We start from the raw sequence: 27597 nt of genomic DNA, 5'->3' as shown, positions 1-27597 counted from the left end.
GCACCCCCCCCCCATATATATATATATATATATATATATATATATATATATATATATATATATATATATATATATATATATATAAATGTGTGTGTGTAATTTCATTATGTGAGAACACATTAGCAAAAAAACACCTATGGTGTTACAGGATGTCACATTCAATGTGATGTTTGAGATTGATCAATTTATGGTATTATTTTGAGCAGTATAAAAATACATACAAAATACACTCACACCGAGTCTGTGTCTGTATTTGCCCTTTTCTCTATTTTTAAAAACTGTGAAAGTACATTAGCCAGCTAGCCTATTGGATCGCCAAAGGGAACTAACCTTATTGCAGAATTCATCAGAGTTTCAATGCAAGAAACAAGTATATGACAAGTTATCCAAAACTAATATTCACAGACTGCAATGCAAAACAAAAGAGCTAAAACAAACCTAGATACATTTTATTTTAGTAATTTAGTAGTTTTCTTATATCACATTTTCTCATTGCATCCTATGGAGGGATTGCTATTGATTTTATTATTATAGATTTTGTATGTTGCATTAATTCTAGCTTAATATTTGTATACTACTGTGTAATTAAATAAAAAAAAATTTAAGCACATTTTAGTGACCTTTACTGACAGTTGAGCGTCTAATAAGCAATATTTTAAAGTCACTTGTAAGGGACACAAAGAAGGACTGTGATTTTAGTGTCCTATAATAAACTAAAATATTTCCTGTGGAATCTGGTGCAAACTGTTCAGCTGATTTATCACTGAAAGGTATGTTTTATTTAATGAGGGAAAGCTTTTTCTCATGTACAATAATTTCACCTTCACTGGTAAATCAGCAAATCCTTATTCAGTCCTTTCCTTGCACCCACCCACAGAGAAGATTATATTTTACGAAGCTGGCTTCTTATATATATACTTAATACTGGCTGATTCGTTTTGAAGGATGAGGGGGTCTGAGTGGGAAGTCTGCTAAGAAAAGAAAAAAAAAAAGAATATTAACTACAAAAGTGAAATCACCAAAAGTAGACAAATTAGGGTATTTTATTCCCACTAGTGGACAATATTGGCTGTGCGCTCTGAGTTTGCCTCATGGTGTATTTGCCACTAGATAACATAACTCTAAACGTCAGACTGGCCTAATAAAACATTTGCAGATGCCAACCTTTTGAATTTGGCAGGATATGTCCTTCTCGGCCCACCGTACACACAAATGGCACCAGAAGAGTGTCAGTGCTTACCCGCACGCTCCTGCAGTTGCCACCATGCCCTTATTAGTAATGCCCTTCATGCCAAAAAAACTCAGGTATTATGTGGTTCTTAGGAGCTGCAATCAAAGTACATACTCCTCACTTATTGCATTAATGTAAATACCCTCAGTGGCCTCTGGCTTAGGATATTTGCTGGGCTACGAATTCTGGCAGACGACCTCTGGTATTCTAATTGTCTGAGGCGTATGGGACTCCTAGTACATACCATTCTGAGTGTCAGAGGTTGCTTATCTGCTTGCTGGGATTATATTACAGTTTATTACTAATATATATATATATATATATATATATATATATATATATATATATATATATATATATATATATATATATATATATATATATATACACATACACACACACACACACATATATATATATATATATATATATGTATATATATATATATATATATATGTGTGTGTGTGTGTGTATGTGTGTATTAGTAAAATATTGAGAAGAAATAAATCGCATCACTCTTGATTATTTGATATGCATGATTTGTCTCTGGTCAGTGGTTTGATGGATTGTACTTGCAATTTATATGAAAGTATGCAATACATTTCTAATTAATATGTAACTTTAGGGTCACTCTAATGGACATGATATTTATTACAATTTTTATTACGTGTCTGGACTTGATGCTTCAGTTACATAATTGAGCATATGGATGTTTTTTTAAGGTTTGTATATATTTACTGTTTTTGGCCATTACTGCTTTAAAATCGGGTCAATTAGCGCTGGCAGCAACATAGAACCTTATCAACAAAGGGTGGAGGAGAAACAAGGGGATTATTAAGTGTCAGTGCAGCCCAGCATCTCATAGATTAGGTAAATGAGGTAACCTCTAGTAAACTATGGGTTACCATGGAAACACCACCAGTAAATTAAATGTTCCAGAATTTTGTTGTTAAAATGTGATGTTAACCCAACGTAGATGTTATTTAAGGAGTGTCCTTCAATCGATTCATGGACATGCTGCCAAGAGGTAAACTAATATGTATGCTTAACTAAACAATTAAGAATAAAAAGAACCTCTGACTTTAAGGCAAATATGGAGTTAAAATTTGTCATGATTTTCTTGTTGCCAAAACTGGTGTGGAGAGCTATCACCACCAGTGATTAAAACTATATTTGTGTTTATGTATAGTTAATTTATGAAGGAAGGTGCTTTGATTGCTTTGTTCATGGAGAACCTTAAGCATAATACACAACATAAAAAAAGTAATTAATTTGTAAATTTTGTAACATAGTAGTAAGATGTTACTGGTAGCCCAAGAGGAGCATGTCTTGTGGTTTAGGACTGGGTTATTTCAGAGGGAGCAAAGAGCTGTTCTCTAGTCCTTAGGATGGCTGAGGCATGTCTTAACAAAATGCTTTGCATGTGACTCCAAACCAGAAAGGCTACAGGGCTTGTATGTGTACATCACTTTAGCTCTCATATGCCTATCAATCTACCATCTTGTCCATTCACATCCCCAGAAAAGCAATACACAAACCACTTGCCATCTATGACCTGTCCCTGAATATTTATAAAGCTACCCCCACTATCTCTCATCTTGTCTCAATTATAAGATGGTAATGTTAACCAGGGAAGACCAATGTCAATTTTTTTTCTGGGTCCCCTTGATTTTGTACAGGTTGTAACTGTGTAATGATAATATTGATGTAGTAGTGGCCAATGAAAAAAAAATACATTTAATGTTTTGCATGAGAAGCTTCGAACCACAAGTCTCTCAACATCCTGTATAAATGTCAATTAAAAGCTGGGATTCATGAGAATTGTAGTTCAGTAACAGTGAAAGAAAATGTTGTTTGGCCACTGGTGGTTTGTTAGTGATATCAAAGCATCTACATTGTTACCATGTGATAGATAGATAGATAGATAGATAGATAGATAGATAGATAGATAGATAGATAGAAAGATAGAAAGATAGATCTGGAGCTCAACCTGAAATATATATAAAAAAGGATTTGTGTATAAATAGTAGTTATATTGTTGTGCAAGTAAAATGTAACCAATTGAAACACATTTTCACATGTTATATTGTCAGTTAATCTTTATTCACAAAGTGGGAACTCTTAAAGAATATTCTTAGAGTGGGTGGAGAAGGAGCCGCAGCAGATAACATTAACACTGTACTGTATTGCTTGGGGTAAGCGTTGCCACTAAGTATAATTAAAATGTTTTAAATATTTCTTAGATTTTTTATGTATTGACTATATTATTATATATAAACTTTCGGGAACAATGTTCCAATATTACTATGCCCTACAGGAATACGTTATTTATTTTATTTATTTATTTCCCATTTTTTGTTAAAATCGTCACCTTTCTTCATATGCCCATTTGAAAGAGAGGTGCATTGTAATAAGAGAAACAATCTAAGTTGGAGTGTTTGGACTGTCTGATTTTTGCTTGTAGCACTGATGAGGCTTAGTATGTGATATGTAGATTTCTCACAGCCCTTTGATGAGTGTAGTATACACACAGACTGCATCCAGAAGCACTGGACATTCTTTACAGTTACATACCATCCTTTTGCACATCCCTGACCTTATTACGTGACCTTGTCTCATGAACTTCACCATTCTGTATTCTGTGGCACATTGGAGCAAGGCGGTAGTTAATGTAATGGGGAAATTGACAGAATAAAGCAGATCAATGAGCAGATTGACAGTTCAGGCACCTAATCCCCAAACTTCACTGGGTGTAAAACAATGCTACAGGGAGATGTAGTGTCTGTAAGATAGGACATGTGGTGTCTCGCAATGCACTAAAACAGAACAGAAATTCTTTAATGTCAAGATAAAAAAATATTCATTGGAACAGGCCCTGGGTCTGATTACATACTATTTTACCGAACAATCACCAATTAAGCCAATTATTAATTTTAAAATAATTTTAAATGTCTTTTTTTACTCTGTAACCTATCCATCACGCTTCTTAAATGTATCTAAATATCCTTCCTTAAGATGTATTAATTTGTATTATCATATAATAATTCGGCTTTGCAAATAAAATGCATAATATTAATTTGCAAGCATCATGAATATATCTGAAATAATATTAAAATAAAAGTCATTGAAAAACTATTGAATGGGATCTTTACCTTTTATAGTATTTATACGCAAGCAAAGTGCTTTGCACTAGTTATGTATTGTAGGCTGCTTAGCAAAAAGAGTAATTTTTAACAAAAACACTTGTTACTTTTTGAACAAGATCGTGAAAATCCCACAATAATTGCGTGCTTTTTTAAATTGGTTTAATTCTACATTTATCTCGTATATTGTTTACAATCTCTGATTATTAACACAGCAATTATACACTTCCCAGCAAAGAAAACAATTAAATTTTGTTCCTGCTCTGACATCTCATTTAAGACAGAATTCACACAGCAAAGGGAGGACTTAATTATGCGATCTAATTAAATAATGAAATTATTTTACAGCATGGCAGGAAAGTCGGACGTGTGATCGTTTTACAGAAAGAGTTGACTCGTCGCTCACTCAAATTCATCTAAAATATGAGCACGACAATTACAAATAATATTAATTATTTATAAAATTAATGTAGTATAATGAAACCAATATTTCCAAGAAACATTTAAAATTGCTACTCTGTTCAAGATGGGCTTGTAAGCTGTAATTCTGTGAAACAAGTGTCTATTTATAAATAAAATAAATACAAAAATAGCCATTTAATTAAAAAAAATTACAAAAAGCTGGGGGAAAAAAATCAATATTACATAAAATGTAAACAGCGATTGTATTATTAACTTTAAATTAGGTTAAAAAAAACCCCATGCTTACAAAAAAACAATAATTGAAGGTCAGACATACTTTTTCATTTATATAAAAATGCCAGGCCAGTAGTAGTATGTCATGAGTTAAACTTACCTGTGTATTTAAACACACTTCAGCCACAACACATCAGCATGCTAAGCAGAAGCACATTGAATATTTTGATCTATGATAGCCCCCCAATTAATCAATTATCTCTTTCAATTGTCTCCCCCTGATATCTCCCATATCTAGACAGCGATCGTTGGCTTCAGTACGAATTACTCACATTGCAGACTCTCCTGAAAGTGAAAACACAATTTCTTGACTTTGTATGTTTAAATTATTGTCTGCAGTCTTAGGAAAGCAGCTAGATACATGTTTTGTTCCCCTCTATCTCCTTCTATTGTTCTCCCCCCCCCCCCCTGATTTTTTTTAAAGGTATTTATTCTATATCTTATTTTCGTAAATCAAGGTGTAGTGATGCCAAATAGTGATGAAATAAGAAGAAGGCCAATTGCTAGACTGAGGTGGGGGATAGCTGCTAAGAATCCGCCTCGCAACTGTGGAGCACTCAGTAATTGCTAGAGACAGGGAGAGCTGGGGGTTGGGCTGAAGTATCCATGTATAAATAGTGTGATCCCAAATTGAAAGGCATAAATAACAGCAGGAGTGATCTAACCCTATGCAGTTTATCCTCGACGTAAAAAAAGGCGAGCGAGAGATTAAAAAAAAAGGAGGAAGAAGAAGGTGAAACAATAAGAAAAGCTTCCAGGGGACATCTGATTCTCCAAGTGGATCTCTCAGTGGATAGATACTGTAAGAACACAGGGCAGCCATGGAAGAACTTACAGCTTTTGTATCCAAATCCTTTGACCAAAAAAACAAGGAGAGTATCAGTAGTGGCAGCAACAAAAAGGAGACGATTACATACAGGGAAGTTTTGGAGACTGGCTTGGCTCGGGCCAGGGAGCTGGGGAACTCTGATACGAACCTTCAAGACATTACAGAGAACAGCAGCCACTGCGCCTTGCATCTTTTCAAAGAACACGGAGACAATGACAAGGACAAACTCAAAGATTACAGCACGGGAAGGGTCTCTGAAGGTAAAGATCCGATCTTCTATTACATACACCATGCCTTGTTTGCAAGCTTGTTTTTGATTTTAGATTGTAAGCTCCCTTGAGCAGGACCCTTCTTCCCTCTTGTTTTTCTGAGTTTAAATCATTTGATGCTTTACTTGTTACCTCCTGTTTATCAATTGCACAGCGCTACGGAATATGATGCCACTATCCAAATTAATACCTAATATTAATACCCCCCCTCTCATTGTTTAAACAAATGCCACAGGGATACTTAGCAGTGCAACGCAGGCTGCAATAGAGGCATAACTATGTGTTTAAGGGGGAAAACTTTTACTTATTTCCGAAGTAATATCTCCTGGGGTTTATAGAATCAATAATTAAGGAGTTTGTTCAACTAATAAATAAGTCACTATTAGAAACCATTCGTTCTGGGATGATATGTTTTACAGAGCATTCAAAAAGTTGAAGGCTGGTGCTTAGTTTGTAGGAAAATTGAGTCAACACGGCTCTGTATGGAGAAACTGCATGGTTTAATTTAAGAAATGATTTCTTAATAACTTAGTGGGGTGTGGCTCCCTTACAAAAATACATGCATGTTCGGAATTTTGTTTATTTATATAAATAAATAAATAAATATATATATATATATATATATATATATATATATATATATATAATCAATAGCAAGGGTTGTCATGAAATGGTGTGGGAGAGGAAGGAGTTCCCCCAGTGTCATAAATACACGATCAGCTAAATGTGTCGTAAAGCTGGCATTGATTGAGTGTGAATTTATACTGTAAGTGCGCGTGTGAAAGGGTTACGAGGCCCAGTGATACACAACACACGAGTCAAGCAGGGTGACACTGCACCTTCTCACTGCCCTGGATTTAAATGCCCTAATCTCAATCACATCCATCAGAGGGCCAGACACAGGGGGCGGCCAGCAAACTAGTTTCTGAGCAGACCAAACAGGTGTCCCAGCTTTCAAACTGTTGTTCTGACAATTGCATACCATCAAGAAACCAAAAAAAAAAAGACATATTACTAGCACTCTGAATAACATGTGGCGAGGGGTGGGGGAGCACAAAACGTTTTCATCTGGTGGGACTCAAGGTGTAGCAAAATGTTTCAGAGATCAATGAAGGAAACATGGAGGAGAAATCGGTTATGTGCTATTAAAACGATACTGCATCGTGTATAATCTATCTATCTATCTATCTATCTATCTATCTATCTATCTATCTGCATCACCAATATAATATACAATTTGTCTCTATCTATCTATCTAGCCATCCACCCATAATCTATCTATGTATCTGTCTGCCTGTCTAGCTGTCTAATCTACCATTTTATCTACTTTTATTCAGTCTATCATTTATTTATGTTTATGTATCTATCTAATCGTAAAATATTTTCTATATTATAGTTTATATATATATATATATATGTATATATACATATATATATATATATATATATATATATATATACATGTATATATATATATATATATATATACAACAAATATATTTTTTGAACTGTCATCCTATCTAATCTTAAATGTTATCAATCTATCTATGTATCTACCTAATCGTATAATATTTTAATAGGGATTAGAAAGGTTAACAATGGGAAACATTTTTTTTCTAGATAGCCTGGTATTTTTTTTAAACAAAATGTATTATTTATTCTTTCCACGTTACATATTTGATATCGATGCATCGTTTTCACATGGCCAATATAAAGAGATCAATTTCTAATAAGTATCTATAGCGATAATTATAGCCTGTTAAAAATAAATGATAGTCTTTTTTTCCTACTTCGTCTAATGTATGAGAGCGAAGCTAGTCGCATGCATGCTTTTCAGCCTAACTGAAAAAGTAATAAACTTTAAGTGTACTAGAAGAACAAAAGGATTATTCCACGATTAAAACTTCATACAAGTACTCTATAAACACATGGAAACAATTACACATCCATTTTCTTTACAGCCTTTACAAAGTTAATTTTATATAATGGATTAGAGCATTTTGAGAGCTTTTACCATGCGGTTTTAATTAAAAACAAAAAAAGGAATAAACACTTGTTTACTTACAGTTCTATTTGTATAAGCGAATTTAGATACATTAAAATTATCTAAGTATCTAAATTCTAAACTAAAGTGGTTGTAGTAATAGAGGCAAACCGCGAACGCTATTTTTGCATAAGTATTTTTAATTATAAGAATAATTTACAATAATTATTATTGTAATCATAGGAAGTTAAGTTGAGTGGTGAAATGATATAGGGGATAATACAAGTTCCTTGTATCCCTGAGACATAAGTCCAGTTATTTTCAAACTATTTGTATATGTATATATATATATATATATATATATATATATATATATATATATATATATATATATATGTATAATAATAATAATGCACTGTCTATGTGTCTATTAATATTCACCGTGTATGCGTAGAGAACAAGACAAACTATTTGCTAATCTACGACTAGAAATGTACAAAACACTGAAAAAAGTATAATTTTCACATCTGATACATAATAATGCTTTATTTATAGAATAAGATAGAATGTAAAATTGCACTTAATGATACATTCAAAACCCATCCAATTCATCCTATTTGCAGAGACCACAATCACTAGCTGAGAGAATACGACGGGTATGATTTTTACCTGCCAGTCTATTTATCTTGTGTAATGAAGCAATACACAAGAGCCTGCAGTTCCACTGAGTGGGACGATTATCATTATTAAATGTTATTAAAGGGATACATATTTGTGAGGCTTTGTATCTGTATTCACTGTGTCGACAATTGATTACTTTAGCCTGTGTTCTATGGAACGCTATTGGAGTAATGCGAATCGATTGGGAATACATTAGGGCAAATATGTTGGAGTGGAGGAGTTCATGAAATAAACGGCGGATGAGAAGTAATTATTAAGATTACTGCATTCTATAGCAAAATCAAATGACATCGATCACTTCTCCAGAGTCAAAGGAAAATATATGAGAATACACGTTGTTAATTGAAGTTCATATGTGAGGTCATTTATCAAAGGGTTTCTGCACTTATTGCACGGGGGGGGGAAGCGATATTTATCAAAGAAATCGGGTGACAGTTTGAAGCAATAGGGCATTTCGTTCCATAAGACTATTGGTGAAGCTGGGAGATCCCAGTAAGGCTTTGATAACTGGTCTCAATCAAGCTGTTGAATTAATGAGCCTATGTTCTGCCTTGGCAGGGATCTATGAATGTAAAGAAAAGAGAGAAGATGTGAAGTCAGAAGACGAAGATGGACAAACGAAGCTCAAACAGAGGAGAAGCAGAACTAATTTTACATTAGAACAGTTAAATGAGCTTGAAAGACTCTTTGATGAGACCCACTATCCCGATGCCTTCATGAGAGAGGAGTTGAGTCAGAGGTTGGGGCTCTCTGAAGCCAGGGTACAGGTAAGGATAGTGCTGCCCTTGAGTCATCTTACAAAAAGCACCTACCGCTTTGCGTATTCTTTGGTCCTGTATAAATGTGCCATGTACTTCAAGCACCTGGAATAGAGATTACCAAACTCCTGCACACAATAATCACTGTTAATTAAAGATAAAAGAAATATCTCATTTGGTCACCTGTCATATACAGGCATTGAGTTTCTATAAAATGAGATATATATATATAATTGTAAATAAAATGTATGTATATATATATATATATATATATATATATATATATATATATATATATATATATATATATATATATATATATATTATATTGCACCCATAATGAAAGGATAATTATCCCACCAGCCACAGCCACATTCTGGCAGCAAATGCTCATCTTGTCTTATTAGTTTTCAGCCCAATTTTCCACCGTATGTCGTTGCCACCACCGAATAAAACAGGCCTCTTTGGAGGGTATTTGGTTGCTTTGGGGCTGGATTATCAGGAGCCGGGGGGTAAAGTTGCCCCCGTTGACCTGCTTGACAGGCATATGGATTTATGACATCCAAGTCTACCCCATCTGCTCTCTCACTGCTTTGAAAGTGCTAGAAACACAATCTTTAAAAATTATATTTTAGCCGGTAAAAGGGGTTTACGAGCTTTTTAGCTGAACGCCCAACGTTTATGGCAGGACGCAGTGAATTAAATCTCTGTTAGAACTTTTCCTTAATCAATAACCACAATTCAAGGAGTACAGGAATAAAAGACATACATGATGTACAAACTATAATAATATTAATAATATATAATATAATTTAAATAATAATAATATAATAATATTTAATAATAATATTCGTATAATTGTCTAATTTACTTTATAATAATTATAGGAATAGTCGCTTTCAAATAACATCTTAGTTACTGTAATTTTGCCTAGCATCCAACCCATTCATTGGCCCTGTATTCGAAGAAAGGGTTAACATGACAAATTACCCGGGTAAAGGGCATTTTGGTGCAATATTCAGCTGCCTGAGATGTTTTTGGTTTTTTTTGCTCTGTTTTTTGAGCTCACATGATCTACCCACACCACCCAAATTAATGAAAAAAAACTTGCTGAAGGGGACATCAACTTTTATGTCATTTCCACTTTTGATGGTGTAGCTCAATAATATCTTCCAGCACCTTGATGTAGTGTTTCTATAAAAAACAAATTACTTGTAATTTAATTCAGCACTTCATTTGGTGCTTTTTTTTCATTTTTTTTACAGAGTAGCACCTTAGCAGGATGTTCAAAGTTGCAGAAAATTGCTTCTTAAAACTACTTTCAGATCTTGTAAATCTCAGCCAAAAATGCCTATATTGATTCAGGTGGGGGGTAAAAAAAGGGAGCTAAAAAAATATTTGTTTGCATTTAAAAAGCAGTGGGACATTTTTCCACAAGAAGGCAGCAAATTATCTGAAAAGAAAATATAAGATTTTTTTTATTACCAAGTATTAGCAAATACAAAATATAAAATAAAATACTGCAAGCCAAAGAGAAGCCCTTCTATTACTTGGAGGCTGTAGCATGCATCCTCTGAGCACACACTGTCCTTGTTGTTGGAGGATACAGTTTCAATTTAGAGTGGGAATTTGCTGTAAATAAATTGATTCTCCTTTGCAGCCTGGTACTTATTAACCTTTTATTTTTAGCGTGTCCTGGAACCTCATACCACCCAGCTGTCAGGGTTATAATTGAAAGTTATGAGACCAGAGTGAGGAGCAGGCAGTAGTAATTCAATTACAGGGAATATATCTTGGTTTATGGAGCACAGTTTAAATTAAATGTCATTATTCACTGTCTCTAATGGAAATCAAAGGGAAATCAGATTAGAGTATTTGTGAAAGGAATCACTGAGTGATACTTAATGAAGAAATAACTATCTTAAACAGTGTACTGCGCTGTACTAAGCATATTCATGCTTAATTCGAATTGATCGCAAATCGTGCCAAGCCTGATTTATTATTGCTTAACTTCGTGGCTAATTCATCACTTTTATTTCTCATAACTGAGTTTTTCTCATTATTGGGAGATAAATGCGATTCATCATACAGACTAAAGCCCCTGTCGGGTTTATAGAGTTAACCCGTGCCATTGAAACGCTTTACCAGTGCCAACCTATTATAGGTTATTAATGTTTATAAAGAGCGACTGTGGGGGAAGAATTCTAATAGTGGAGCCGTTATCATAGCAACAGAATGCTGTCGCTGTTTGCTCTGCGTTTAGCATTTTGGACCAGAATTGAATTGATTGTGTTATAGTTTGTATGCATGCTACAAATAGGATCACAACCTGATCTGGTTTTGTTCTTCAGTTCTCTACATGTTGATCTTTTCTCATGGTGCCCATCCCAGAAGGATCTGGCGATATACCGGGTGAAAAGAGATCAGAGGGGCGGCAGTTACACGGTGAATGGGGCACGTAAAATGCCGTGACCCCCCATCATTGTGATTTAGGAGGTCCTATAGTAAAGAAACAGCGTCTAAGCACACACTGGGAAGCAGGGGACATTTAATGACATTAGGCTGCACAAGGGCTCAGTCCTCGATTGCGTGATGAATGCCCTACAAGAGTTTCTTTGCACTAATTACTTGATTGTAAATGGCCATCATTAAGGCAACTGAAGAAAGCTTAGAGGAGAATGCAACTCAGAAAGTGCAGCTCCTATTAATTAACAGTGCGATCACTTGACAAGCACAAGGCACATTAAATGCCTTGGATACTTCTATAAGCTTTAGCTTTAGCTTTCCACATATCCTTTAATGTCACAATTGTCTGGATGCTTTATAAAAATAAAAGCTATAAGACATTAAAACCTGCAACAACTAAGCTTCCTTTTATTAAGGATTAATTAATGAACGTTCTGCTTTATTTTAGGACATGATAAATGTAGCATTTCACCTGCAGTGGATATCAGCTCTAAACACTTTATACCAGTCAATGGTAGGCTGAGCTTGATGAGATTGTAGTCCTCAACAGCTTCCAGTGTATCTATAACACACACCGAATTTTTAGAAATATATATACATATATACTGTATATATATATATATATATTAAACAATTCATAGCTTGAAATATACCACTGAATTTTGGTAACATATTCATCCTTGTAAAATAAAAATAAATAATTGTCTAAAATATTAGTGCATTCAATGAAAAAGGAAAAGGCATTTCTGAAAGAAGAAATAGTTGAGTGCAGTGTAGGTATTAGAGAGCACACAGTGGTACCCTGTTTGCAGAATGAGAGGGCCAGACTAGTATTCAGGATAAAAGATTGCTTCCTGCCTGCATCACCTAACCCACGTATTTTAAACTGTTTCCTCCTGAGGTGTAAAATATACACTACTGCTATGTGAAAGTCTCCCATATTTTTCCTAACACATCTAACACAGTATTAAATCCAAATATTATTTTTAGAAGTATAGTAATATGAATCCTTATCATTTCTATTATAGCTTAATTTACAATTTAATGCTAAGTTACTAATGCTATGATTGTTTCATTGTTACTGTTATTGTTATTACGATTCCCTTCTAAACAGTTGTCATCTAGTGATCCTATTTTTAATATATATACATATATATACATGCATGTTACAAATAGGATCACTAGATGACAACTGCTTAGAAGGGAATAGTAATAACACAGTATGTACATGCTTACAAAGTTAAGGTTTCCATCATTGACTTTTAAAAAATGCTTAATAATTGGATCATTGTGAAACAAATATGCCAAACTAAAGGCAACTGCATACTGATTTGTTAAACAAGCAGTTCCCATAAATAGCTGTGACACAGTAATAATTTGTATTGAAGAATACTGTGTAGCTGATGCCTTGCTACATCTATAAATATAATCAATTATGATGTAATTCTTCAGACTTTCTGATGGGGAAAAGGTGTTTTTTGGGCAAATTTAGGTGCATAGATTTATTTTAACATTTGGATTTCCCCCAAAATAGTGTTATATTGCAGAAAATGCAATATATGTAATTGTTATCACTTTTTTCAATGGGTAGATTTAATTAAGGGAGAAAGCATATTTTAGGTAATTGAATGCACAAACTTGCATAGTCATTTTCCCATTGCATTCTAGTGGAGGACTGGTATTCAATTATTTGTGGTAGATTTATCTCTTTGTATTTGCCTCCATATTGAAGTTTTTTTCTCTCCCTCTTACTCTCTTTTTTTTAAGTTGAAATTTCCTAAAGCAAAATCTTTAAATCAATTCTATGTTTGTAGGTTTGGTTTCAGAACCGAAGGGCAAAATGTAGAAAACAAGAAAACCAAATGCATAAAGGTGGGTATGGTGAGTACCTCTTCATACATATTTTTATATCTGCAAAATTTGGGTCTAGTTAAAAGGGCCTTACAACATAAGAAAATATAAATGTCAACATATTGGTCACCAACTTGAAAATATCCCCTTTTTATGATCCCGAACCAGCACAATTAAGGCTTATGTTTTCCCTAAGGCGATTTTTTTAAAACATTTTTTTAAACTTAAATTTAAAAATTTTTTAGGCAAACCCAGGTTTTTTTTAAATTTGTGCTTGGTGTTCTGATGCGTGTTCTCCAATACTGTTTTATATCTACTATAATTGAAAGCTTTTGAAGTTATAGTTAAACTCTGTTCAGATGTTATTTGTCCCAGTCAGCTCACCCCTTCCTGTTCCATTATTGCAGTGAAATGGGTTATGAGTTGGTCATAGGGTTTGTGCCTTCGAGTTAATATGTGTAGGTCAGTGGGTCACCCATTGATCTCTGGGCAATCCATTCAACGCCATGTATTTAGTTAGTGGTGTTATGAGTGTCACTAGATCACATCCTGAGAGGCCATGAAAGGGTAAACGTAACACCTCCATGTCATTTTGCTCCAGCTGAAGAATAATTAATTTATATAATAAAATAAATAAAACATAAGGTAGCAGGAACTCACAAGAAAGCAAACACTACAGAACAGCCATGGGCAAAAACTTTCAAACTTTTATATAAATCTGCCAAGCAATCGTTAACTTTTCACTAAGTGGCATTTTCACGACAGAAATGGAAAGTTATTAATAAAATTACAAAAAGGACTTTCAGCTTTAGACGTAGAGGTCAAACAATCCTACCAACTGCAATGTTCACGTTCACATTTTAACTTATTTGAAATGTTCTCATTTCCAGAAACCTAAATCTTCAGGCTGCACTTTCTTATAATAATTTCTAAAAAATAACATTTACTCACATTTTACAGATTTAAGTTTGGCAGAATGAGATGTGTAGTGAACTATGCACATTTAGAAATATATTTATTATGTTTATATAATACTATAAGTCAAGATAAATCCTGTAATTTAACTCTTTAACTGCCAACTACCACTTAGATTTCATAAGTTTACAGGATAAGCAAACTGAACTAACTGATAAATGCCAATGATACAATATCACACATGGAAGGTACCTGATTATTATTATTGTTATTATTATTATTTGCAAAATCCAAAACTTGTGCAGTCACAGGTTTTATGACACAACAATTAAAAGCTGGTTGCATACATATAGGGGGGACCTCAACACAACACACATGGATACATTTTGTTTACAAAAGTGAATCTTATAAGTACACAAGTACATAATATTTTATTTATTTTGTTCTCCCTAAAATACAAAATTTCTAGTGTCCGATTTTAAAAGCATCATCTGTAAATCTTTGCTTTTTCCAAAACTGAAAAAAATCTTCCAAAATGGAAAAAAATCCCTGGCCTGCAGTGACCTTATAGTAAACTTACTAGTTTTGCACAGGCTCAGCATATGAGGAAATGCCCAAGTGAAAAAAAAATCACATTTGAGTAAAAATATTGTTTTATTTTTTTGCAGGTGTAATTCTGGGAACTGCAAGCCACTTAGAAACCTGTAGAGTTGCCCCATATGTGAACATGGGAGCACTGAGAATGCCTTTCCAACAGGTAGTGTTTTTAAGTTCCTTCTTTACATTTTTGAAATTGGATATTGTGGAGTGAAGATATGGATTGTTTGTAAGGAAATGTTATCTTCCAGAGACAGTGGTAGATAAGTAGAACAACCTACTTGCAGAAGTGGTAGAGGCTAATACAGCAAAGAAATGTAAACACGTATAGCTATCCAAAATCTAAGACAAGACCAAGGACTAATTATGGTTTGAGTATTTACAAACTAGACAGGCTGAATGGTTCTTATCTGCCATCATGTTCTATATTTCTCTGTGTATATGCGATACCAAAATACTTTGCTATTACATAAAATCTAATTACATATTGCGTGTCCCAGTTCAAACACTGGTAGTTGATTTAAACTTAATGACAAATGAACTGACACAAACAGGAAATGAGGCCTGGAGTCACAGGCCAAGCACACCCACAATACCACGCCATTTTGCGCTGACACTTCTATACCTACTCATTATTTTTTATTTTTTATTATATCTCGTTGCCATAATTGCTTAATCTCTCCTAAATTGTGTTTTGTTTTTTTATAAGCTATAATATGATTTATATTCTTGCAAGGGTTATTCATTTAACGATTGCAGGAAATAGTTTAAATAGCTGATTTTTTAATACGTATGATACGATGCAATAGATATTTATATTAAAGCAAAAAATATTCCATCAATGCGGATATAATTAACATCACTGTTACGTTTTTACTATTGCTACCAGCATAAAGTTCCACATAGAGGAAATTTTGGTGACCAAAAATTGTCTGTAGAAAGCTGATGTGTGCAGTTAGACCACTACATAAAGTTTGCATGGAGGAGGCAGCAGACTTCTAGCATACATGTGGTTAGTGGACAGAAGTCCAAAGCAAATGTTTTGAATCATATTCATTTTTCTTTGCCCATTTCAGTTACATATTATGGAAGAAAATGTAGACAAACATGAGCGTCCCATGACAAATTTGCACTATGCCACCCACAACCTTACGAGGATTGACGTGCATATTTTATTCTGCCTGCCAGACAGTATCCTGCATATATTAGAACTGTAGGTGGGTTAGGAATATTGGGACATTGGGTTCTACTAACATAGAATGCCCATTACTGTTGTACCTATCTTAAACCTGACACGCAAAAAATTCTTAGACTAAAGTACATTATGTGAGAAAATGTAATACCAACATGTTTATATTTTAATTCATGAATAATACATAAGTTATTCGCTAAGCCATTATTAGTTCTTTCTGAAATAATGTGGTTATTGGCATTGTATAGTGTCGTAATGATACTGTGGTAGGTTTATACTTCTTGGGTACAGTAGTAGACATTTTTTCAGCTCAAAGTGCAAAGACATACAAACTTGGGATTTGTAGTTATGTGCCAATCAATTTAGTAGCTAATTGTGAGTGTTAACCCCAAATATGTAACTGCCCGTGGAAGGCCAACCCCATGTGAGCAAAATTGCACAAATTTTTTTATTGTAATATCTATGGCCAGACTAAATATAGTCAAGGAATGGAATTATCTTCTTAACCCCATGGGTACCAGCATGACCTACAATAAATTGCAAAGCATTTAAAATCTCACCATAAACGTGGCATAAATGTGTAATTCTTTACTTGCATAAAATATTTTTTATAGACTCTAAATAGAAGTTTGCATACAGGGTAAATTTAAAAATAATAATTATATATATATATATATATACACTGTATATGTATAATGCTGTACTATATACTGTATATAAGGCTAAATATAAAAAAGATGATTTACATAAAATATGATCTTTAAGCAGACTCTTTAACCATTCTCTTTACAACATGATTGGTAGAGTAACCAACATTTTCAAATTTTGCATTAATTCTGAGAAAATAAGTTTATTTTAAATAGTACATTAATAAATTAGTCCCCACCCAGGGCACTCTAACCCATTTCAATTCCATGGTTCACGGTTTTGAACTGGAAAATGTAGATTAAGTTTAATACAATGTTTTCCTCTATTCTAGCTACAGGAAGGAAAAAAAAATCTGCCATGTTAAGGCCTATATGAACATAAATTTTAAATTCTTCATTTTACGCACATTATGCTAATATAGCCGCAATATAGTATTGGTAGTGGAATCTAGAACCATATCTGTAGTGTAAAATATGTTTTATTATTTAGTGGTAATGAAAGGCTCTAATTTTAAACCGAGTCTTATAAAAACACTGTAGCTATATTCATTTTTTTCTCTTTTGCAAATTAGGATTTCATTTTGTTGATAAACCTAGTGCACATTTAGTATGCTTTAATCAAATTTGATGCTGAGAGAAAAGAATAAATACAAAAGTAGTGATATACGCATTACAATTTCATCTGACTATAAAAAAATTATATATAAATGATTAAATATAAATATCATACACATGTATTCTATGTGCAGCAATACCTTAAACACATTATCTTTTCAAATTTTTTACACATTTTAAATAAATGCAAACATTACAAAGCTATAACAGTAATATTTTATCAGGAAGCAAAAGTAGTACATTAATAAAGTATGCATTATAAATTCAACCTCCAAATTAGTCGTCATCATGTAATAGTTTTCAAAACAAGAACGCATAGGAACAAGGAAAGCCTCAGTGTGTTTATTTGACCTACTATTGCTTTACTTATAAACGCATATACATATATGTCAATAATAGTGTAATAATATACTGTTTTATACTTAATATTATTGTTAATTTAATTATGGTGTTTATTATAGCATTGTATATGTTGTATATGTTGTTATATACATGTACATGATATAGATGTTACTATTTTAATATAATAGTATTGATAATAAAAATGTAAATATAATTCATACAAAATATTTTGGAGCATTATAATGCTGCTATAAATGTGCTGCCTTTCTAATTTTTCTACATATAGGCAGTCCTGCAAGTAGCAGAACACTGTTAATTTATATAGGCTTACAATTACTATAACATAATTGAAAATCTAAAGTTAAATATTTGGAGACTTCCCCTCAACCCACACACCTTTTCTTTGTTTTATTTTAGCGTTAAACTGCTTTACTTACTACATAAATTACATTGTACGCATACACTGAACACCAGTAATACTGGTAGAAACGGTGAAAACCAGTGAATGAAGGGTTCCATTGGAAGGTCCTTAAACTTTGTATTTATTACCCTAAATAAACTCTAATGAATGGCGTATGGTAACAGCTACTCTGGCTACCTCTAAGCAATTAGTGAATCAATAGAAACATACATTTATTTTTTTGTGCAATAATGGATAATTTTAATGGTCTGCTAAGTAATATTATTCACTTTTTTTCGATATCAGGACCATTTGAATTATTTTTAATAAAATGCTATAACTATCAAACAAGCATTTAATTTGATTTTATAAATCAATTCCGAGCTATGATTTTTTTTTTTTTTATTATTATATTGTCATAGGTATGTTAATACTTATGCACTAATCTGTTGTGTCGGGGCTATACATATTCTAAAAGTCATTACTACAGTTTGATAAGACAAGGTCAAAGTGGCCACAATTTTTCATGCACATGTGCGAAAGTATGTACAAACTTTTCCTGAGAGATTCTTATTTTATAAAAATAAAAAAGGCTTTAAAAAGGCATAAAATAAATGTATGCTCATTATTTAATTATTTATGGTTTTTTTTTTTAACTATGCTGAAATAATTGGATTGGATTAGTCTATATTAATAAAAAATATTATTTTTATTTTACACATTTAGCCCAATAAAAGAAAGGTGGTATCATCTTTTGGTACCAAATAAAGGTACATATTTTATTTTAAGGAACAATGCTATATTAATAACGGCAAGCTACCCTGATATATAAATACACACAATTAGAAAGGGTGCCAGCTATCACGCACTTCCCCATACACTGCTAAGTCAAAAAAAAAAATAATAAAAAAAATAAATATATATATATATATATATATACACACATAAAGAATGCTGCACCACCATACATAAAATACACAAAAATGTTTTATTATATCAAAAAGCAAAGTTATATATTAAAGCCAAAACCATCCAATGCATTTACAATAGCATACAGATTTAGCAGAGTCAATTTAGTATAAACACAAAAGGCATGTACCGAAAATTCAAAAACAAAAACTAATACAATATTAATCAGCCACTTACTGAGCAGAGACAAGGGCATACACAGACGCGAGAAAAAAACCCCTATGTTTCAGCTAATATCCATATGTGGTATACTTGTATAGCCTTGTATGCTATTATAAGTTTATTAGATGATAATAGCTTTGTACAACCCAAAAAGTCAAGTATATTAAAGCAAATAAGTGGCCAAGTGATTTAATGTATTAATTTAGAATGTATTTAAAGCTCTAAAATGAATTTAAATGTTAAGATACACAAAGGTGGAATTAAAGTAGAATATGTTAATGTATATATAATAAAAAGTGAATAAAAATCCACGTGCATAAAATGTTCTCAGAATTGTGCACTCTGCTAGCAAAACAAAATAAATATTTTTTAATATTCTATATATTTTTTATTTTAATGTTGCATGTATATTTATTTTAGTTGTAGAATGTAACTTTAAAAAAAAAAAAAAAGCACATATAGCTATTGTGGGATATGAGAAACAGTACTCGGAATTGCATTCTTTATTAAATAATATTTTTGGACCAGTAGTATTAGCTGTGGTGAAAATGAAAAATCAAGTGAAAATTAAGGACCATTTTGCAAAATGTTATTCCTGTGGCTACGCTTTTGTTTATAATTTTAACTGTTAATATTTCCAGTTTACCTCTACTGAATGTTTTTTTATAATATTTTTATTTAACAAACATGCTAGTACTTTTTTAGTTTCAATTAGTGATACCTTAAAGGAGGTGTGTCAGTGGCAGCAGATTGATGGCATCAGTTGCTTGAAGCTGCCATCTTGAAATTTTTACTAGGGCAGTTGGAAAATAAGATAAAAATAAACAGGGTGACAAAAGATGTCAGGCATGGTTATATATCCACAAAAAAATTAGTGTTTTGGTGAAATAAAACACTTAATCTCACCTTGTTAGCTATGCATTGTGTACGTCCATTACAGATCAGTTTCTCTTGCTTAAAGGTCAGAGCTGGCACTTTATAATTCTTACTGTACAACTCTAAGATAAAACATTTTACCTCACCCCAACTCACTATTTGGTGGAGTAGCGGTAGACAGATAAAGAAGGATACAAGGTGAAATACAAAGCATTGGGAAACACTGAACGGGAAAGCAAACACATTTAAAGAAATGCAAAAATATATATATGCACGCGGGCAGAGACACAAATTAGCTCAGTGTAACAGGATTCTACTGACAAAAAGTCCTTATGAAAAAGTGTGGTCTCAGACAGGATTCAGTGCCTTGGTACATTCAAATGTCGGCCTCAAGATATAAATTGAAACTTTTTAATTTTTAATAATATTTTTTGAAATTCATATAGCCCCTCCAAATGATGTCTCACTTAACATGTATATTACCATCTTCTGATATGAAATGTTATGTGGCATCAGTTGTCCATTTATTCACTGGAACCAGTGCCCATTGTGGAATGCATTACAAAGTCACATTCAGACCAAGGACACTAATAAAGACCACAATTTCATTATACCTCTGTCCCATTAATTAGTGGCTTGCATCAATTAATAATTATAGTATATAAACACATGCACACCTGCTATTAACAATTGCTTGTGCTCAAGATGTTAGAAATAAGAGTAAGTCAGCCTATGCAGTCCTTAAAGACTCTGCTGGCACATCTTGGCTTGAGTACGGCAAACTAGTTGCCCCTTTCTGGTTAAATACATTTTATTTAAGAAAACAATGATCAATTCTTCTAAGATACACAAACATATGATCAGCAATACATATGATCTAGACTCAAGTTTAACAGTTCATGCAGGATTAGTTTATAAAATCCACAATCAAACTATTATTAGCGTCCTTGTTCAATTAGCATCAAGGCCGTCTTTTAAGTAGGATGTCCACCGCCTAGGCATTTCTCTAGGACCCGCAACTGTTGGCTTTTTGTGTCCACTTACTGTGGAGGAAAGGGAATGTGATAAAGAAAGAGAAATAGATAAGAATTGAAATGTCTAGTTGAGAAAGGGAGAGAAAGGGGTACCGTTGTGTTTACTTCGTACGTATTTCTCAATTAAAAGTTAACTAGATATAAGAGCACAAAGCCATTTCTTAATCCTTGTTTAACTGAGATTTATCTGTCTTGAAAGATATATTGAATGTATAATTTATAGGACATAGTATTATTTGTTCTACATAGTACCCAAAAGAAAGTAAATCACTTTCCATCTATTCACACATTTTTCAAAGTGTGAACATTTTGAATATTTAAAAAAAAAAATATTATTCTTAATAGGTTAGTCCCAATACATATTAACATATATTAGCTTCCCCCCCCCCCTGTAAATCTCCATAGCATTTAAGATAAAAGTATCATCATCAACCAAAGTCAATCACAGATATGACTTAAATGTCCATTCACATTGAATCATTTAGCTTGCTTTTACATTTGGTATTTTTTTAAACTTTGAAATAAAAAGGTCATTTTCAATGCTTTAATCGCCAAGATGCTGTCATTATTTTAGTAATTTCCAGTGACATAGTTTGTATTTCTATAAAATAACTAAAGGGGACGTGTGTCCATTATCTATTATACATAACTTAGGAAAAGTGTGCTACATTTATGGCAATTTAAAAAAAAAGACTTGTTAAAGGTGTCATAGGATTTTTCATCATCTTGCTTTCACACTTGAAATTTTTTTTATTATAAGGTAATATTGAAAGAACGTTTACTACCTTGTTGAATTTTGGGTGCTTAAATAATATTTTAGTGTATAGTCAGCAGCCATTTGCATTAACTGTGTTTTGGCCAGCTATATTACTGGCATACCAATATATTCTAATGCATTTTAATATGTTCTAAATTTTCCAATAAAAATATAAACCAGTTGTCTGTATTGAAATGTTATTGAGTTAGCTGTGGGGAAACAATCACTAAGCTGCAAAAAGAGAAAAATGTATATTTGGATATAGATATGTTGCTAAAGGAAATTACATTTTCTTCAGACAACATTAATGGAGATTACACCTAATATCCTACTTATACTATGATGTATAATACCCCATTTAGAATGTTATCTTGCCATACTGCTTGAGATTTACCAACCGAAATATGTTTTCAGTCCCATACAATTTATCTACATAATATTTTTTTTATTTTTACCCTGAAAATGTGCAACTTTTTCTCAAAAATTTTACCTATGACTTTGACTTCAGCATATTTATTATAATTGACTGTAGTTTAGTTGAGCTAGGCCAATAAATGCATGTAACATTTGAAAAGGTGCGTTTCCAAGTTAATGGAGTGGAACTGGCATAAAATTCTACAGCAATTCGTGTTCTACGTGAGGTATCCAGACCACACAGTAATTGCATCAGAAGAAAAAAAAAATGTATGCGGCCTCGAGTGTTTAAATATATAACTGTTTATAATGTCCAATTTTGGGATTTTTTTGGTGAAATCCCACACTTAAATCTTTATTAAAAATAGCACAATTTCTTAATTTAAAACAGAAAAAGTATTATAACACACAATATTGAAACACTGCGGATAATAGATCAGAATGTTAGTATTCATTGGAAAATAGTGTATAACCAACCCAGATAGAGATATAAATTTTGCTCAGCAGAGTGGATTATTTGAAGAAAAAAAGTCCACGTAGCAAGTAGTTTTTATATTTTGCAAGGGTTCAGTCATCGTTATACATTTAGATGCAGTGCTATTTTTACCAATAAAGAAATGTTTTCTGTAAAGCATGTGCTCTACAATTATACAATTTGAAAAAACAAACAAACAACTGTCTAGAAAATACAAGTTTTGAATTATTGAAACATATCATCAAACTGTGTTTTTGATCAGCTTTATTTGCAGTATCACCAATGTTCTTTTTTGCATGTGGTATCCGCACATAATGGAGGATAATGAGTATGCGCAAAGAATACATAAATGTTTCAATACTGAAGAACATACCTCAGATGGAAAATTGTTGATAAAAGAATAATGTGTGCGTACATAGCTTTTGTATTACTTCATGTAGAATTCGGGATATGGGTATGAATAAAAATAAGATTAGTCTGAAATGTTATTACAGGGTATTCGGTATTTCCATATAAATGAAAGGCAGTAACAATAATACCTTCTGTTAAGACATACTTTGTCTCATTTTTTTTCTGTAATCATAGCTATCTCATGCACCTCGATATTGATCATGTAGGAACATTGTGTGAACCTATTTATGCATGAATTGTACAAAAAAAGTGTCATTTGTGTCTGGTTTACAATAGCATCCAAAAATTAACATGCAAGATCTGTCCCCGTGCTTATAGCGATTAATCCCAAAAGGATGAAACAGATGTCTTCAAGAAGGCTCACTCATTCCACAGGCCGTATAAGCTGTCCAATGTATCAAATGAAATAGCTCTAACAATCTCCCCCAGTATGCTAAAAGTGAAGTAGACCAAAATAATTAATTTTGTGTGCCATAGCGTAGAACAATATTATTTGACATCAAAATTGCTCAATGGGATATTGAAATGATGTTTCTAGAATTTAGAAAAAAAAGAAAACACATTTAAACAAAAGTGATGGTAAATCAGCATAGAAAACTAAAGATTTTTCTCTGTCAGTTGCATCTAATGTACAGTTTTTCTTTAATGATGATGACCATAGTTTTAAGCAACACAACCACAATGTCTGATGAGCATTTATTTTTCTTTTACCTAGGTACAAGCTCAGTTACAGCTAGAGGGTGTAGCCCATGCGCACCCACATCTCCATCCACATCTGGCTGCTCACGCTCCATACCTGATGTTTCCACCACCACCTTTTGGACTTCCAATTGCTTCCTTGGCAGAAACAGCATCCGCCGCAGCTGTAGTAGCGGCTGCCGCTAAAAGTAACAGCAAAAACTCCAGCATTGCTGACTTACGACTTAAAGCCAGAAAACATGCTGAGGCTTTGGGACTTTGACAATTTTGCCATTTGTGACACAATGAACTGAATTCCTAATTCCCTTTTCCACCTCTACGAGACTCAACAGGCACCAAGTTGTGTTGGTAAAATGCTTTGTGAGCCTAATAAAACACTACAAAGTTATCCATGGACAGATACCCCTTCCTTGAGAAGACTATCAAAGAATATGGAATATTCTTTAATCAGTGGTATCTTTTGGGTTAGTTCATTAACTCACAGACGAAAATGATTCAGAAACCTTATTCTGTTTGGGCAAACATCTTGAACTTTGGAGAAGGTCGCCAAGTTAAGAAGTGAAATTTTTATTGACCCTGAAAACAAAAACATCACCACTGCATCTACATCTGCTTTCAGTTTTGCTGACCCATGCATGTGTCTAAGCAAGGACATTTGGAACATTCAAAATTATATATAACCATGCACAGTAGATAACAGATCATTGGGGCTGGTCTCCGTTAAAGTGGCATTTCTATATTGCTAATGAGAATCTTCCGTCGCTGGTACTGAAAAAAAGTCTTCTAGTTAAAAAATGGAGTTACAGGAATGATGCAAGAAACACTTTGCAAAAAAAGCAGACAGCAATAACAATATCAGTGGTCATAGTTTCACTACAAAAAAAATATGCTATAAAAAAACATTTCTTGGTGAGTTCTACTTAGGAACTCATATATGAGTTTTCTTTGAGACACTTTTCAGTAACAATTCAGTATTAATACCATATACCTTTGTGCCATTGTTTGTAAGAACTCACCAGTGTCCAAAATACAGAAATATATTTGGAAGCCCTTACAATATTAACTTATCGGGAAAAGGAAGAAGCCGGACCTGGTGTCAAGAAAATGATATTGATGCAGCATCAATATTAGTGAAATGCAATTTAGCGCAGTAAAGTGCAATACTGTAAATACTATAGTTTTAATGGTTAAAATGAAACATTCAAATGTTAATAACGACACGTGCCCTCACCAAGGCCTACCCTTTTGTGTGGTGCAGTTCATTGCCAAAATTAATGTATCCCATAGAAATTTTTAATAAAATTATGCCTCTGATATATAAAGACAGATGCCAAGATTTTATAGTGTAGTCACATGTGCCATATTATTGAGAATTAAGCTAAAAATCTGGCATTCTGGTCTTTTCTATTTGCCAAGACATTTTATATATAAAAAAACAGATAAATAATTTTGAGGCAGACATATATAGAATCATACCTTTGTTAGACATTGCTGGTTGGGGTAAGCATAGAAAAGTAAAGAAATAACCATGTTAAGACAAATACCAAAGTGTGTTTTTTTTAATTTTTACTTTTTGCCTTTTTCTGCTTAATTAACTTTTGAATATCAAATTTTGATTTGCTTATTGAGAAAAAGCCAAGATTGGTCCTGTTTACCTCTAAAGACACAAATATATTATTTCATCGTCATTACTCCGGGATTTGTGTTCAGCGCATTCAAACAGGCAAATCATTTTTTTTTTCTTTGTAAAGATGTATGTGGATGTTTATTTATTATTCTGTTTGAAATTTTATAAATGTGTAATATTTTAATTATGATGAGTGTAAATTTTACAGTGCTTTGCGTTTTCTTTTTTATACTTTGAAAAATGATTGCTTTTGCAATGTTGCGGTCCATCAGTCTAATTTTTTTCGTCTTCGCCTACATTCATACAGATGTAGCCTATATAGCTGTACCTTTAAGTGGAGGCTAATGTATCAATCACGTACCTTCAGGTTGTGCAGTGGAGTCCAGAATGGATTGCTGTAGTCTCATAGCATAATTCTGCTTTTAGCATAACGTTAAATGGTACAATCATTTTGGCTACGTATGTATACACAGTGTGTCTGAGTTAACAGACATTTCAGGGATCTCAGATATGAAGAATATTAGCCTGTCAAAAAGCCGCCGGTTTTAACATGTGTACCCCGTTGCCATATCTCAGCTCTTTTTAATTGCCAAATTGCCATGCCAGCATGTTTTCACAAATTCACGAAACATGTAACATTCAGTTTAAGAGTGAATTTTGTTAATTCACACAGTATGAATATACATCTCGTACAATGACAAGTGGAATATTAATAAACTTATAAATATTTGCATTTATGAGTCGACATGTCTAAGAAAACAAATTTAATTATTTAAATTATGTAGTGTATTTTGTCAATTAAGTATTTCAGTTTTATAGTCATATCACTACCTAGCTTAGTTACCTACCTATATATTTACCTATCACTACATATCCCCTGTCTTCTGCTTTCTGTTCTTCTTTCTTTTTGGCTCTATCTATCTATCTATCTATCTATCTATCTATCTATCTATCTATCTATCTATCTATCTATCGGCTTAAAGTGACCAAAACATCTTGTAACAAGCAGTCCCTCATTTTTTTTAGAACTTGGCTTTTCTTTGCAGGTGCTAGACTAGCCTACAGGGATATTGAGAAACTTCTTAGTAGATAAATCATAGTAAGGCTGGTCAGATGACCTTAATCACTAGATGCCAGACCCTTGGGTAGGAGTCCCAGTGACAATTGTGAAGGAGCCACTATCTATGCAATGTCAGCTGCAATTATATCTCCCACACGGTCATACAATGGCATTGGGGACAAAGGGTAATCATTAGTAATTACAGCACAACATTTATGCTTGCATGCTGTCATCATAGACTCATCTGGTGTGCCACAGAACCTCGTGGGAGCAACATTAAGAGGTCTGTGCTACCCTTGACACTGCATAAAACTCATATTTCATAACTGTATTAAAAAAAAGAGAGGGGGGGCTATATCACATGAAAATACTTACAAAGCTTCCTTTTTTATTATGGCCCAACCAATCTATTTACTTTAGATTATGCAAAATAAAACATTACAGGCACCTTGAATTGTATGACATATTCTCCCCAGGACAGCTTGATATTTTTATCT

At 33.0% G+C, this 27597-nt stretch overlaps 1 protein-coding gene across 2 annotated transcripts; it reads left to right on the top strand.

The window, feature by feature from the left end:
* Window positions 1-5891: 5891 nt before the first annotated feature.
* Window positions 5892-24675, top strand: LOC149276552 (short stature homeobox protein). 2 transcript variants are annotated; one of them, XM_089503471.1, is made up of 5 exons: window positions 5892-6159; window positions 9392-9600; window positions 13872-13929; window positions 15492-15580; window positions 24430-24675. In XM_089503471.1, the coding sequence occupies exons 1-5, from the start codon at window positions 5892-5894 to the stop codon at window positions 24673-24675; spliced, it is 870 nt and encodes a 289-aa protein (XP_089359597.1). The 2 variants fall into 2 exon arrangements, with proteins under 2 accessions (XP_089359597.1, XP_089359596.1); XM_089503470.1 differs by having other exon boundaries at window positions 15492-15583.
* Window positions 24676-27597: the final 2922 nt, after the last annotated feature.

This window comes from Sceloporus occidentalis, unplaced genomic scaffold (genome assembly GCF_023333645.1).
Source record: "Sceloporus occidentalis isolate IW3139 unplaced genomic scaffold, rSceOcc1.0.p SCAF_234, whole genome shotgun sequence".
NCBI classification, from domain to species: domain Eukaryota; kingdom Metazoa; phylum Chordata; class Lepidosauria; order Squamata; family Phrynosomatidae; genus Sceloporus; species Sceloporus occidentalis.
The sequence above is the reverse complement of the archived record's forward strand: the minus strand, read 5'-3'. Positions and strand labels throughout refer to the sequence as shown.

Coding starts and splice junctions, on each gene's coding strand:
- LOC149276552 (XM_089503470.1), top strand. CDS start 5,892: ATGGAAGAACTTACAGCTTTTGTATCCAAATCCTTTGACCAAAAAAAC. Junction 9,601..13,871: donor TCTCTGAAGCCAGGGTACAG/GTAAGGATAGTG, acceptor CTATGTTTGTAG/GTTTGGTTTCAGAACCGAAG. Junction 13,930..15,491: donor AGAAAACCAAATGCATAAAG/GTGGGTATGGTG, acceptor ATTTTTTTGCAG/GTGTAATTCTGGGAACTGCA.